This window comes from Wyeomyia smithii, chromosome 3 (assembly GCF_029784165.1).
Source record: "Wyeomyia smithii strain HCP4-BCI-WySm-NY-G18 chromosome 3, ASM2978416v1, whole genome shotgun sequence".
Classification (NCBI taxonomy): Eukaryota; Metazoa; Arthropoda; class Insecta; order Diptera; family Culicidae; genus Wyeomyia; species Wyeomyia smithii.
In genome coordinates this window covers 1,273,722-1,289,739 of record NC_073696.1, presented here as the reverse complement: position 1 = coordinate 1,289,739, position 16,018 = coordinate 1,273,722, and the positions used below count along the sequence as shown (strand labels likewise).

General features: G+C 40.6%; 3 protein-coding genes across 8 annotated transcripts in view; 1 reads left to right on the top strand and 2 right to left on the bottom strand.

The window, feature by feature from the left end:
• LOC129732958 (embryonic polarity protein dorsal-like) overlaps positions 1-16,018 on the bottom strand; it is an 84,198-nt gene that overhangs the window by 46,308 nt on the left and 21,872 nt on the right. The gene's annotated exons all lie outside the window — the stretch shown is intronic.
• Positions 4,418-6,041, top strand: LOC129732960 (uncharacterized). The gene is made up of 2 exons (XM_055694450.1): positions 4,418-5,761; positions 5,812-6,041. The coding sequence occupies exons 1-2, from the start codon at positions 4,469-4,471 to the stop codon at positions 5,965-5,967; spliced, it is 1,449 nt and encodes a 482-aa protein (XP_055550425.1). The 5' UTR covers positions 4,418-4,468; the 3' UTR covers positions 5,968-6,041.
• LOC129732961 (uncharacterized) lies at positions 5,982-7,740 on the bottom strand. The gene is made up of 2 exons (XM_055694451.1): positions 6,315-7,740; positions 5,982-6,256 (listed from the first exon to the last, which is right to left on the bottom strand). Exons 1-2 carry the CDS (start codon positions 7,485-7,487, stop codon positions 6,062-6,064), a joined length of 1,368 nt encoding a protein of 455 aa, XP_055550426.1. The 5' UTR covers positions 7,488-7,740; the 3' UTR covers positions 5,982-6,061.

Sequence of the window (16,018 nt, the reverse complement as noted above, 5' to 3'; positions counted from 1 at the left end):
TTTTAGCGAGTAGAAGTCGTAACTCAGCAGATGCAACCCGTTATTCATCTTTTAATGGACTGCGTATTTACTTCCTTACAAGATCTTCACCGGTGTTGACAAACACGATCGTTAAGCCAATGCAACACATGGTCACGAATGAGAGTCATAAAAACCAACTAAACTGAGCTAAACAGAGGGGATTGAACACCGCTCTAGTTTGAGGACACCTGTCCTTTTAAATCGAGTTAGGTTCTAATGAATCACCACTCCAGTTGACACGTGCAGTTTACGCTCCACTGACATGCGTTTACTGTTCCAGAACATTACCACCGCAAACCACCAATCAAAGCAAGCAGAGACACCACAAACACCGCCTGCTTGGGACACAACAAATAGAACTAAAAATTAAAGCAATATTTATGCGTCCATCACTCAAAGCCATCCCGCCCCTCAATGCCCTCACCCGTATTCGGGATCGGAGACAAAATATTACGTTGTTATTATTATTGAGTTTTTAATCTGCAAAAAAAACCTTTGTTTACTCACAACACGATCCTATCCTGTTGCAGTCCGCCACAGAACGCGCAAAATGCATCCAACTGTGACGACGATGACGATGACGATGATCATGAGCGTTGGAAAAAGTGTCAGTGTCAGATGTGAAAATTCGCTTTCGCGATCATGATCAAGTTCAGTCGGTACTGGCATATAGGGTCAACGCACCAAACGGTGGCCAACTTGATCTGTGCGCTTGTGAGTGACAGCTGGAAACTGACCCGACAGTGGCCTTACCCCTATCCCAGGCACGAGAAAAACAGTTGTTGCTCTGTCATCGTAACACAGATCGAATGTGTTTATTTTAGAAATATTCGCTTCCTTACAACAGTGGCAGTTAACAGTGATACTTAAGTTTTTGTTGTGAGTTTTTGTTCTGTCTTTCCCACCCGATCGAGTGACAGAGCAGTGATCGTAGTAAATTCGAGAATCTTCAGGGGGGGTTAGTGACAATCGCAAGCGCAAATGGATTAGATGAAACAAAATGCATCCGCGCGTTCCTCATGCGGAGCGTGCGAGCGAAATAATACTAAACGTTTGCACGGTAAATCAACGCCGCTGATCGTTTCCTCGTTTCGCAGATGGCCAGCCCCAAGAGCCGGACGATTTACTTTTGTCTGTTACGATCTAGGTGATTAACTTTATTGACCATTTTCCTTTGAAGCTGTCAACCGGGCGGATCGTTGGTACCAGGTTTTCCGGCGTCGCCGGTCCGGTTTGATCGGCCGTCGTGTCTGAACTGTTTGGATATTTTGAGTGGTTATAAAAGTTGTTAACCGGTTCCGGTGCCAGAAATCCGGTTTGATAGTGGCTTCCAGTGAACAATTTTATCTGCAGGCGTACGTTGTTTAGGCTGAATCAGTAATTATCACTTATTTTTTCACTCTCACGCTCAGACTAAGTACTAGAGATGGTCGGGTATGGAAAATTTGTTACCCGTACCCGACTCATCGAGAATTTTCAAACCCGTACCCGACCCGAACCCGAAAAATTTTGTTTTCAACTACCCGTACCCGACCCTTACCCGAAAGAAAAATACCTCGAAATTGCCAGTACCCGACCCGTACCCGACCCGTCCTGGGGTGGCATTGTGCAGCTCGATTCGAAGAATTTTCGCTTTTTTCGAGTAGGTCACATACAGCCAGCTATGCTTAAAGCTTAAAAGGAGCTGCCATTGTCATTTGTCCTGCGGCTCATCTAATACGCAAAGTCGAAAAAATACGAAAAACGAAGCATAATGCCCCCCAACGATCATTTGGTTTTGTTCGAGTTGCTCGAAACGACATGCGCAATGTCACCCCTGGATTTTTATTTTTTTTTAAATACCTGATTACCTCGCACATTTTATGCACTGATTGTCATATGTGGTTTCTCGAGATGATGGCCGTAGTTGGGCTAGACCCGAGTGTTCATGTGAACGAATGTTAATGAACCAGAGTTCCAGGCGATGTACTGGTGCTCCCAGCGTAGCTTCTGTCACTGAGAACGTCCGTTCGTCTGATGTTGAAAAATTTGATCATTTTTATCGCGCAGCAAAATATCTATTCATAACTGTGTACGGAGAATTGGGGTTCCGTTAGTTACCTCATATTAAAATTGATCAGGGATTTCAATTTTTTATTTTTTATGCATACGTATGCTTCATATAAACTGCTGAAAATTTTTATTTTGTTTATTTACCCTACTAGCACAACACGGAGAATGGTGAAAAATGCATGTCTGGTAGAGTTTAAACTAAGCGACGAGTTTTAAGTGCACATCGTAGCAATCAGGAATCTAAAATTCGGTATAACACAGATATTTCTGTACATGCGGCATCCCTGGTCACAGTGCAAACAAAGACCTGGGAGGGAGAAACGAATACTACACTAAAAAATTATCGAAACAGATGACACGCACATTCGTCGTTTTTTGATAGCGTGTAACGTGTGTCTTCCTGCTGTAACCCGAGTATGACTCGAACATCACGAATACTAAATGTGCAAATTTGTATGCAAAACACAAATTTTTCAAGTCAGTTTCTTCAGATTTTTGAGTTTATTTATATTTACGTAGACTTGCGCAGAGTTAAAATAATTTTACAATTTCATACCTCACTATCTTGTGAAACGAAAATCGAGGCTCAAGACTCGAAACTATTACCAAACGACTTTTTTTTTTTATTTTTTTATTTTCAATTGTTTTTTTATTCCATCAAGCAAATGTCGACTACATAAATATTTCATTACAGTTATTATTTATAGTGTTTACAATGTTCTTGTTACGAGCTAAATTTTTCTGTCTGAAATATAGTTTTCAATTTGTTTTTTTATTTTTTTTTTTGACATTGTTATGCCAATGGTTTTACAATGTAGATTATACTGACACATCATTCGATTTATGGGACCATTTTTTGCATAATTAGCTCTGCAATGCTTTTCTGAAAAAAGTTTTCTCGTTCTAAGATGCCGTGAAGGTGTATTAAAGCTGAGTTGTGATAGTAATGCAGAGGAGTCTATACGATTTGAAATAATTTCATTGACGAAGAACAGCATTGCAAATTCGCGGCGTTGTTTAAATGTTTGCAGATTAATGAGCATGCAACGTGCTTCATACGATGGCAGAGGTAATGCAGTCCAATTCAAGTTGCGAAGCGCGTAAAGAAGGAATTGTCTTTGGACTGATCCATATGAGATTACAATATTCTACAATTGGTCTAACATATATAATATACAATAGTTTGATAGTGAACGGGTCTTGAAAATTGTGGCTGAACCGTCCAGCAAATCCCAGCATACCATTTGCTTTACTTATGATGGAGTTATAGTATCAAAATAAGTATTTTTCGAACAAGTCCACGGTCACGAAAAATGCAATCATTCTTCTATAGAAATCGAAGATACCGTTACCGATGCAACTTCGTGCTGCTTCGTATCAGTTTCTCCCTCCCAGACCAAGACTATGCTAAAACACCTAGGCTAGAAAAGTTAATAATTAAAGTCTCATAATGCACGAAAATCGAATTACCCGTACTCGACCCGTACCCAACCAGTTAAGAATTTTCCAAACCCGTACCCGTAGCCTTGGTTTTTAAATTACCCGTACCCGACCCGAACCCGAAAAATATTTTTTGGCGTTACCCGAAACCCGACCCGAACCCGTCGGGTACGGGTATCGGGTAAAAATACTCGTACCCGACCATCTCTACTAAGTACTGATATTTTTACACATCATTGTTGGAATTTTTAATTATCGGTTATAATCAACAGTTGTTATGGTATGGAACTGCCTGAGAACGTAACAAGTCGAGTTTCTTAAATAACAAACAATAAACAATGATTCAAAACAAATTGCGCCGTCCAAAATAATTCAGATATTTGAAGTCTGATTCACTTCTGCCATTTGGAGATCTGAAAACAATTGATTCATTTTGCAATAATCGTCTGCAAGAGATATTTTTCGTAAAAAATGAAATTGGAATCAATGAAAGTATCGAATTACTTTCCGTGTGAAATCCAATTAAAATGTCCCATTCATAAGAAACCGGAAATATCACATAAACTAGCTAAGATTCAAATAAACAATTGCAGATATAACTCTCTTTTCGCACTTTATCGTCTACAGTTTCTCAGAAACAAATCCATCGACCGTGTTTACCCTTCGGGACTTATTGCAAACGATGGTTTCCCGAGAACTTGGAACCCTCAAGCAAACATGTGTACTCTTGTTGTACTACGGGAGTATTTCCATGTTTTCGTTTTATCTTTCACTCGACAAACAGATCTAATCGTTGCTCTTTATTTCTAGGCGGGATGCGTCGGTTGCTTACCAACTATCGTAAAACTCGAACGAGATAAGAGTGCATCCAACGGATGTTGATAAGAGCAGAATAAAAGCCAACCCCTGATCGAATGCGCTTCTCAAGTTCAGTTCCACCACTGTCACGGTCACCATGCAAGCGTGCAAGATTGTACTACTGCTGTTGTCGGCGATTTGCCTCTGCCGGAGTGATCCATTTTTTGGCAACAATTATCTGCTACCACAGAGCACGGAGTTGGCACGGTCGGCAAATGCCGTTGTGGCGAATTTGAACGCCGCCCGCAATTCGGTGTCCTCGTACGTACGTTCGCCTCCAACGTCGTCGGAAAGTTTAAACCAAGGTGCCCGAGTTCTGGCCAGTTACGTTGGCAATGTTACCCAGCTGGTTGGAAACGTGTACTCCGAGCTGTCACGAGCAGCAACCGATCGAACCACGGCTCCGGCTGTAGTTTTCTCCAAGATCAACACCCAGCTGAACGTCCTGCAGCCACTACTGCAGAACTCCTCAGCCTACGTCGAATTACTGGGGACTTACTTCGACTACGAAGGTGATAACAGCACTTCAAGCTACTTCGCCGATAGGAATCATCGCATAAGAGTTAACATCGCCAACTTGGATGGGATTCTGAAGAATGTTTCTCGCGTGATCGAGTCCGTTGCTGGTCAGTCCTTGAATACCCAGCAGTTTATTGCGGCTCTCTCGGTCGATGGACTCCTGCAGAATCTGGTGGATGTGGTGCAGAATGCCGCTGTGGCGTCCAACGAATATGCGGACACCGTGGCACGGTTAGTGGCAGCCATCAACGGTGCAAACAGCTTTCGTTCGACTGCCAACTCTCGACTGCAGACAAGTCGCAACTCTATGAACTACGCGGTGACCAGCTATGTTTCCAGCTCAAACGCTTCGTTCAACGCGATCCTCACTTCGACGGATAATCTTTTCAACCATTTGAAGACTCTAAACGATTCGTTCGTCTTCCGCTGGCCTCTGTTGCTGAGTGATCGAGTAGAGCTGAAGCTTGATCAGTTGAACCGTTCAATCGAAAGCCTGATTGGTAATCTACACTTCAGACGAGTCGTGGTGGAGAACCATTACGGCCTTACGACGGAGGTTTTCCGCACTAGGAATGAACCGTTGGCCTACTTGGAGGTAGAATCGGAACTACTAACGCGAACCTTGACGAACGTGATCCAACCGAATGCATGCGCTTCCAATTTCCGTAACCAGTTTTACACGCTACCATCTGCCCTGCAAACACTGATGAGCCAGTGCTTCGACAGTCAGCTCAACTTGGAACGCCAAGGAGCGAATCAGGTGGTTTCCATCGCTAACAATTTTCTCCGCTCATATGCGACTGCCGTGTACAGTAGTTTGGAGATTTGCTTCAGACATCCGTACCGGACGATGTCCGAGTGTTTGGATCAGGTATGTCCGTTACGAAAAAGTTCAACGGTAAAACCCAATTTTTTTTCTAGATTGTAGACACAATTGACTTCAGTGGAAAGTTCTTCCTGCTGGATACGGTAACGTTCTACCTCTTCGAACAGGTGCAATCCGAGCTGATTAACTGCAACTCAAGACTACTGAACTACATCCGGAACGTTGGAGTTCGATCAAATTGCCAACAGTAACCCCCTAGTGAAAGTTTCAGATAATATAGTTTATTTAGCAACCGGAACAAAATAACAACAACAACAACAAAAATTAACAAGTTCCGAACTATTCCTACCATCGACCGCGCGGTCGATTGCGCTTCTTGTTGTAAAAGCACATCTCCTGCAGATTGTGATAGTTCAAGAAGTACCCTATTTGAGCGATACACGAGTTGAAGTTATTCTGAATCTCGCTGTTGATGAACGACTCGATCTCCAGGGAAGCCGTCAGGATCCGAGCATTTGCCCACGTATTTTCGTAGCCGTTCTGTAAAATTTTTAACATTTGAATGGAATCAACCTTAAATTGTATCCAATTTGCTTACCAAATCCAAACAGTAATTCAGCTTCTTCGGTGAGTAACGAAAGCAGATGTCGAACGCCGCGTACGAAGCGTTAATTGCGTTGATCGCATAGCTATCGATGACGTTCGAGACGATGTCGAATGTTTTTTGCTCGTTAGCAGTCTGCTCCGCTAGGCAATTGATGGCGTGACTCATCGTGAAGTTGGGAAACGCAAGCAGCGTATCGATGTAGCCCTCGGTACAATCGTTCGCCAGCATCGGATCGACGGAAACCTGAACTGCTATCTGCGTCATGTAGCTGATCGGGGCGGACATAGAGGAGCGTACTTTCCACTGTTCGATCTCCCGGTGCTTGTAGAGACGCATGTTCTCGAAGTTGATGGCCGATTTGCGGATCAAGTTTTCAATGGACTTCTTCAAGGCTATAAAGTAATTGGCAGTGGATTTCGGTAGCTGCGGGATCTTTTCCTTCATCTTCTGATAGAGTTCCTCCTCGTACGTACGAAGACTGCCGAGTGATTCGGTGATATCCTCAAGCTGAGTGGCGGAAGTGTTAAGATAGGTGTCGATCGATTCGTTGAAAGCTCTCTGGGCAGCCATCGCCCGAGCGGTTGTTTCCATCGTCCATGCTTCCCCCTTCTGTATGGCTTCGGAAATTCGTGCTACGTTTTCAACCAGCTTATCGGTGCTAGCTTGCAAATCATCTAAAGCCGGAATCACGTCACGTTGATCGAACAGGGCTTCCGACAGGCCTATCGACGCTACTCTCAGATCGCTATTGATTGACCGGAACTGGTTGTGATTGAAGAGATTATAGTCGATGTTCTGCAGCAGTGCGATACTATTTACAACCTCGTACCCATTTAGATAGCGAATCGCTTCGATCAAGCTCTTCTGAATCATTTCAAGGTCTTTCTCTTCGAAATCTTTGAAAACCGGACTGAATTTGGCGGTGAAATTCGACACAAACTCGATTAAACCTTGCGCACCCAGCTTCAAATAGTCAGTGGAAGGCATTTCACTTTTCAAAGATTCCAGGGCACATTCTGCCGCATCGATGTTCTCAACTAGCACTCGGGTAGCGTTAACCACTTCCTCGTCGGCGGCCAGTACGTTTTCTGCCTTGACCTGGCTGCCAACCAACAAAACTAGAACTGTCAACACCTGCACTACTGCTGGACTGCTAGCTCCCATCTCCAAAGTGGCTTCCCGAGCCGGTTCAAATTTGATTCGATGCTCGCGCGTTAGATTCTAATTCCGTACTGACCTGGCTACCGTAGACGCACGGTCATTGTTGAAATTTCAAATAATCACCTTCGGTTGGGAGTGCGGGCGGAATATTCTCTAATCACTACATCAACACTTGGAACCGATGCTTCCAGTGTGCAACCAACCCTTCATCCGTTTTACTGAAAAATTGTGTCCGAGGGTTGTGCTCGAATATTCAGCGTCATCACGAGCCGAATAAAATTGATTGCAAATAATGAAATTTATTGCTAACTTAGGATCAAACAAGGTTTATGTCAATTATTTAAAAAAAACAAAAATCTGGTCGAATTTTGGCAAAAATATTAAACTAAAACCACCCTTGCGACCGGCTATGGAAATACTCATCACTATCCATTAGACGAGTCGCGCACTTCGTGGCTCAATCAGCTAGAAATTAATCGCGTGCTCGCCATCGCACTGACCTGGCGCGGGAGAAAACAATGGCCGGAGCCGGTGCTACTGCTGCTACCTGTATCGGGTTCCAGGGCTGGTACACTCTCTTATATCCGCCAACGAGGGGCTGCTGGCGTGCGCCGCGGTTGGGGCGGGTTAGACCTTTTGTGTGTTCTGTGCCGACACACGCTTGCTTTGATTGCACGCTCGTTTGTAGTTTTTGTCTCAAGGTCACCGCAGAAGGTTTGGAATGCAACTGAATAACGGTCCACTTTTGGCAGCAGTGGGACTTTGCGATTAAGACGAAGGCACGTCTCGGCACTCAGAACAGTCCTGGGTAAATCCCGTTCCGGTTAATCCGGTAAATTTTGATTCGGAGGGAATTCACCACTGAGTTCTCTCGATCAACCCCCCCCCCCCCCCCCGAGCTGTAGTCGCGTGATTAGTATTCATACTGCGCCATTAGCAATTACTCGCTCTGGCCGGCAGTATATAGAAAGAGTGAATTGTAAAATGATAATGGCATGTGCCGGCGGTTCGGGCATGATTCCACCACTCACCTGACACGATACAATCGATTTTCTAGGGGCCGGCGGGATGCATTCTCGGGTGGAATTGATATTTATATAATTGACTCTTTTTCCTGCATGAGGGGGTTTTAGTAACAGCGGTCAGGGAAGGATTTGTCTCATAAATTTTGGACAAGTTGTAGTGTGATTTTCGTTGAGGGCGTCACACGTGTTGTCACAACAATCAATTGGACACAGTTAGGCATATGAAAGTGTATTTTAATTCAGTATTAGGGTAATATCAGGAATAACAATTTACTCCTAGGTATAGATAGCGTTACGTGTTTGGAAAAAGAAGATTTAACGAAAGTCATCAAATCTTTCATAAAATTTTACCCTAAACTACCCAAATAATTACTGGTGGAAGGGAACATTTTTCGATTGATATCATCATTTGAATTTAATTTTATGTCCTCATCCTGGCTCATTATGTCACAATTTTTCGAAGCCCCTTTCACTCTACGTGTGTGAGAAGAAATTGAGGGGGGAAATATAAAAACAATTTCAAAATTTATGGTTTTCTCAAGTCTTGGAAAAAAAGCAGCAATAATAGCTATTATTTATTCGATATGTCAATTCCTAAAATGTTCTGGTTTTCGGTTTCTTGTCTTCCGTGTTGCCTTGAAAGTTCTGTTACCAGCGTGAATCGGGTCTTTTTTCCGCCTCGAACAGATGCAAAACTTTGCGGGAAGTTCAGTTACCCAATAGAACAAACGCCAGCGTTTCCGCACATCTACTTTTTTGGCCTAATAAGCTGAAATAGCGTAATATTTCACTACACACGATGTCATTCACGTTTCTTTTAATAATTTTAGAACGTTAAAAACATTCTCAAACATAGTTTTTCAAACGCGTGCCATCACAACTTTTCACTTGCTAGCTTTGATGGCTTCGTTTTTTTTCTGGATCGTGTAAATACATGGAAAAGACAAAAACTTTGAAAACTTATCTGCCACTCTTTTGTATAAACCTTATTAGAACATGGCTCGGTATAGTGAGCGTGTAAAAGAAAGGGTGAAACTGCCTTACACACAAGCACGGATAAATAAAAAGCATGCCACTTCTCAATAGCCGTACTGGTTGGACTCGATCATCCAGGTTTTAGACTCGATTATCCGGAGTGATTTTTTTTTGTTTGATTTAATAATTTATTTCACCCTTTTATCCCCAGCATAGCTGACACGAACACATTTAATTTTTTTTGACCATTAGAAGAGTTTTCCGACCATTCTGAGCCTAATTTGGGGTCTGGAAACGCAAGGTTATAAAGTTCGCTTTGATTAGCCGATGGCCGTTAGTTAGAATCTTGTTAGAAGCAGGCCATCTTTAAATATCAAAGGACATCGTCAACTTCAACTCTCAGTAGTCACGTATAAAAGCTCCATATTGCAGAAATTTTGTCATCACTGTATAACCGATCACTCTAGCGAGAGGATTCTCACTGGAAACTGGCTCGACCCGCATCTGGCAATGCAGTAGCAGATTTTAGGAGAATTGTGATTATGACGCGACATTAGCAGAAGGAAGGGGGTTTCGATACGACACCTTTCTCTCGACAAAATAAGTCGCTCTTAAAGAAGGGAACTGTAATTGGCAATATTGGCACGAGGAACTAGGTTTTGATAAAACTTCATCCTCTCAACATAATAAGTGCCTCATAAAACAAACTTTGTAACCGTTGGTTTCAAGGATAATGTGTTGACTTTGTCAAACTTACAAAAAGTTAAAGCTGCTCAGACCCCCTTATTACGACTCTGTAGATAGAGCCCACTGAGTGAGTGATATCCCTCGAAGTCTGTCGCTTTGCGTCTGGGACGGAGGGGTCACTCACGAAGGCAAGCTTTTTTATACGACCACGATTACCTCGTTCTGCATGTGTGATATCCCTCCACGTCTGGTGCTTTTGCATCTGGGACGGAAGGGTCGCTCATACCGGTTCATGATCAGATGCACCGAGGCATGTTTTGCCACAAGGGTTTTGGATCATCAAAACTTAACGACCTATAAAGTGTTGCCAAGATATAGATATGTCAAGATTAGAGGAATTCGAAAGGGTTTATAAGGCTCAGCCAAAGCGGGGAAGAATCCTTTTTACGCTGAACAGTAAGCGAAGTCGTTACGCGCGAAGTCATTTTTACAATTAAAAATACATAAAAGGTGTAAATCAGTATAATTAAGAAGAAAGCAGACAAAAGGAACAGTTATCTAAAAACTAATTGTGTGAAAAACAAAAGGATCTAAAAGTTATTTGTGTAAAACAAAAGATGTAAAACCTTATGTAAAACCTTCTGTAAAACCTTATTGTGTAAGACAAATTGTTTCCTATGTCTAATTGTTAATCCTATTTAAAGTTATTATAGTGTAGTAAAAACAAAACAAAAAAACGAAGAGAAGAAAAAAGCGGAAAACAGTGTTTTAAAAGGATAAAGAAAAACTAATTGTAAAACAAAAAAGAGGTAAAAATTACAATTATATGTTGATAGTTAATAGAACGCTTGTGTACCACAGCTATAAGAAACCGTGAAATGATAGCTAATTGCCCCCGAACAGGTCCGTGGAGGGCCTTTTTATGTTCTGCTCTGGTTACACCAGAACTTCTACTTCACAGACATCAGGACAGAGAGCATCAGTGGCCAGAACGCCCTCCTGTAGTGGTCAAAGATATACCCGCCCCGCAGTGTAAGCTAGGACATACATCCTCGTCGTGCGGTGTGGTTGAACCCGTGCTGGTCGGCCGTGGGAACACAGGCAGCAGCAGATGTACAGCGAGGTCGACCCGCTGAATTTGGAGAAAAAGCTACTATGGTTACACAAGCGCAAGTAAACTTAGGTTAAGATAAACATTGTTCGATAGCAAGATGAATATAATGTAGAATTAGTGTACAACCAACAGCTTTGAGATTCATACTAATTTACACCTGTGATACAGTGATACAGTGATTTTACCCCTTTTCGCTACTGAGCTAGCATATGGTAACAACTTGGCCAAAGAGAAACGTGAGATTAGGTCTCTTCCCAGAAAATCGGAATTTAGTGATTGGATGGAAAGAGGTTTGGTATAGTAGTGCAGTAAGCTTCAAACAGAAGGGTAACACCTCAGACACAAGCACGGACATAAATGAAAAGCGTGTCATCAACTTCAATTGAGATACTGCATTAGGGCAGCGAAAAGGGTCATGTCAAATCGAAACTTTTATTTTTTCGATGCCAAATGACTTAACCCTTGGAACGAGTTGTGGTCATTTCAGAAGTCATTTTTAAAATATTCCCACGGTGCTCCCACAGACCGTTATTATAAAAAAAAATGCACCAAAGAATCTGAGTACGCCATTCGATTCGTTATGACGTCCAGAGTCTATGGTCAAAATTTCAAAATCATCGTACGGTACATTTTTAAGTAATGCCCTTTTGAAGGTCGTAAAGTACAAAAAAGTGATATTAACACGACGAATTACTCAATGTAAAGCACGTTTTTCAGCCATAATTTCATGAAACAACTTCCAAAATAGTTTCTACACATTCCAAGTATTATATTTCAAGACATTTACAATTGGTGGAAAGATTTATTTCAAAATACTAAAGTGCACAGTGGTCTAAATTCGAAAAATCGGGATCGTTCTAGATTTGACTATGAAAAATTAATTTTATGTACTCAATGTCTTCAGCAAAATTGTTTCCTAGAACAAGGCCTTACTTATGGCGTTTTTGGTTTTTCGATCAATCCACCTAACAGTTAGATAAAAAAAATACTTTTTCTGATTTTCATTATACCGGATTGCTTCCTTTAGCAAATTTGTGGAAAAATTTAAAAGAAAAACAATTTCTGAATACTGCGATGTCCTATCTGTACGTTGAACACGACAAAATGGAGTTTTTTGTGGAACACCCCTCCCTCAAATCAGTTTTTTGTCTATAATTTCGTCTGTAATGGTCAAAACAATGCAAAATGTTCTAAGAATTTATGCATTCAACTAAGTTTTCTTCAAGACTTCGTAAAATTTATTGTTTTGACAATTACAGAAAAAATTATAGAGAAAAAACTGATTTTAAGGAGGGGTGTTCCACAAAAAACTCTATTTTGTCGTGTTCAAGGTACAGATAGGACATCGCAGTATTCAGCAATAAATTTTCTTTCAAAATTTTCCCCAACTTTGCTAAAGGAAGCAATCCGGTGTAATGAAAATTAGAAAAAGTATTTGTTTTATCTAACTGTTAGGTGGATTGATCGGAAAACCAAAAACGCCAAAAGTAAGTCCTTGTTCCAAAAAACAATATTGCTGAAGACATTGAGTACATAAAATCAATTTTTCATAGTCAAATCTGGAACAATCACGATTTTTCGAATTTAGACCACTGTGCACTGTGGGATTTTCAAATAAATCTTTCCGCCAATTGTAAATGTCTTGAAATATAATACTTGGAGTGTGTATAAACTATTTAGGAAATTGTTTCATAAAATTATGGCTGAAAAGCGTGCTTTACATTGAGTATTTCGTCGTTTTAATATCACTTTTTTGTTCTTTACGACCTTCAAAAAGGCATTACTCAAAAATGTACCGTACGATGATTTTGAAATTTTGACCAGAGATTCTGGACGTCATAACGAATCGAATGGCGTACTCAGATTCTTTGGTGCATTTTTTTATAATAACGGTCTGTGGGAGCACCGTGATTCCATATTAAGCTATCGGTTGCCTAGAAAACGGCTAAGTGCCAAAAGGTCGCGTTTCGGTCAAAAAAATTTTTATTTTTCGATATAAAACCAGATCTCTTATGCAATTTTAGGTCATTTGGCATCGGAAAAAAATTCGATTACCCCAATTTCCCCCCTTGAATGTCAGCCACAAATTACGTAAGGACTATTTTTTTCGAAATTCTAGATCCCCCTTCCCCCCATCATTGGGCTTAGTAAGATTTTGCATTACCCCCTGCCCTCCATAAATCTTATGTAAGAATGTCTTTTCCAGGAAAAAATTGTTTATTAAGAAGTTTGACAGAGATTTTTTCCACATAAGGCGTACTCGTGAAGAGAAAAAAAAAACAATTCTACAACTCGTGTTAAAAGTTAATGAAACTGAAAATTCAGTGAACGCAGTAAAATACAAAATCGTTCAGCTAAGGTGAATTCACGCTTTCCCAAGGTTCAACTGTTAAGATCTCAGCGAGAAATAGTTCAATTACTTTTTGTTTTTTTTTTCAGTTTTGTAAGTTTTTGTTTGTATTATATTTTTTTCAATCTTACTAAGATTTGCTAGAATCTCCCTCTCCTCCTCGTAAGCATTCGTGAGAAATTTGGATACCCCCCTCTCCCCCTAAACCCTTACATAATTTGTGGATGACCCCTTGGTAGATATTCGAGGGTCGAAATATCACAACTTTGAGGCGCCCCTTAATCATGTCCGATTGAGCTGAAATTTAGCACAGATAATTTTTCTGAGCCAATAAACAAAATGTACATGGTCGGTTTTTGAAATTCGATGAAGAAACTTTTTCCATACAGTCATTGCCACCCCACTGAACATGTCCCGACATGTTAGTATTTTATCGTATTTTTCTAAAACAGATGAAGTTATATACTGGTCTGGTCTCCAATTTTGAATTGTTCCGTTTAGTTTGTTGCTTGATGAAATTCGCTAAATTGAATTTTTGTCTTGGCAGTAAAGCTGCGATTAAAGTTTTTTTTTCTGATTCGATTATGTGATGTAAGTGGAGATTAGCGCTTCCAGTATAGGAGGTTCATACATTCATTTGGTATAAATTATTGTTTTTATCGCTTTAACATCTCAGCATTTAGAAATGCACTGCTGGATAAAATTGAAGGAAATACTAGCGTCTTAATTCAGTCTACTGTTTTTTTATGGAATATAAAAATACGGTAGTTCAGCACATGCGGTCGTATCTTGGATACCACCACGTTTTCGTCGACCAATGCACACTGGGCCAGAAATGGAATCTAGCGGAACGAAATTAATAGCGTTCTTAGGGTTTGACCAATCGGTTTCCGATCTTCTACAAAGTTTCTTGGTATACATATGGTGTCATTTTGGATGTTTGAATTGGTTCGGAATTTAGCCGCAAAGGTGGCGTTGCGATGCCAACTTCTTTCCCTTAGACGCTAGAGCTTTGCGGTATTCGACAAAGTTGTAGATCTCCAAATTTCATGAAACTTCACATAATATACTAAATTTCTAACTCTTCAAGTTTCAGAGATCTACGAGTTTTTATAAATTTTGTCAGAATTTCACGTTTTATTGTGATAATTTCATGAATTCACTCGAAATAATTTCTTACAATTTTTTTCTTGATAGAAATTTAATAATTACGTCGTTTTCTTCTGAGTACAGAAGTTTCTGAATTACTTGAGTGAAAATAATACACAAAATTTGAAAAAAATACATAATTTTGTGAAGTAGATATCTCAGCGGGTAGCAAGTATCAGCAAACCATAGGTTTCATGTAAAAATACAATTTCTATGTATTTATTGCATGGAATGCACGGTCCAGTACTTTGATACTCTATCCAACCTATGTGCAGTCTTAAGCAAAGTTTCTCAGTGTAATAAGAAATTTTTTTGGAAATTTACGCGTTTGTGAGGAAGAAACTTTGTAGAAGATCGGAAACCGACTGGTCAAACCCTAAGAGCGCTATTAATTTCGTTCCGCTAGATTCCATTTCTGGCCCAGTGTGCAATGTAATCTAAACATATAATAATGCAATTATGTCTATCTGTCTGATCCATATAAGCTTCGAAATTACTGGACCGATCGGCGTGAAATTTTATATGTCTATGGTGATTAAACACCCTTTTCTCTTCCGTTAGGGAGGGGTCCTAACCAAATGAAACACAAATGAAACACAAATTTTTGCCCAACTCGAAAATTATTCAAGCAAGTGGAACCGAATTGAGAATGTTAAGGATTTTGGGAAAAATGAAAAATTTTCAAGGTGGTTCGACACCCCTCACTTTTCTGGAAACGCCAAACATGACCGAAGGGGGGGGGGGGCTTTCGAAATCGTTTAAAATCTGTCCACGTGGTATGTGGATGGCCCCTTATAGCACAATTTTTAATTCTAAGATGACGACCTACTGTTCCTGGACAACTGTCAAAAATGACTGAACACCACTCAATATGGATATTTACGAGTTCGGTATGGTGCACAGAAGCCAGAAATTAACTTCAGATGTCATCTAGAATTCTGAGATGGCAACTTAAGTTTCTGGGAAAATAGCCGAATACTGCTCAAAATGGTAATTCCCAACCCAAGAATTGACCCTGTACACCATTTTGATTTCAAAGATGACGATTCCCGGTTTCTGAAAATGATCGAATACCACCCAATATGGGTATTTCCAGAATCGAGGTGATGTACAGAAGCCAAAAAGCGGAGGATTTTCTCATTCCGATAAAACCAATAATTTCAAACGATTTCTCTTTTGAGTTTCATCGTACCCAATATCCGATTCGGGACGAATCATTTAATTATTTAAAATG

Bases quoted from the DNA above. Each gene is read 5' to 3' on its own strand.
- LOC129732960 (XM_055694450.1), top strand. From the start codon at position 4,469: ATGCAAGCGTGCAAGATTGTACTACTGCTGTTGTCGGCGATTTGCCTC. The intron at 5,762-5,811 runs GTATGTCCGTTA...TTTTTTTTCTAG, and splicing joins TGTCCGAGTGTTTGGATCAG to ATTGTAGACACAATTGACTT.
- LOC129732961 (XM_055694451.1), bottom strand. From the start codon at position 7,487: ATGGGAGCTAGCAGTCCAGCAGTAGTGCAGGTGTTGACAGTTCTAGTT. The intron at 6,257-6,314 runs GTAAGCAAATTG...AAAATTTTACAG, and splicing joins TGAATTACTGTTTGGATTTG to AACGGCTACGAAAATACGTG.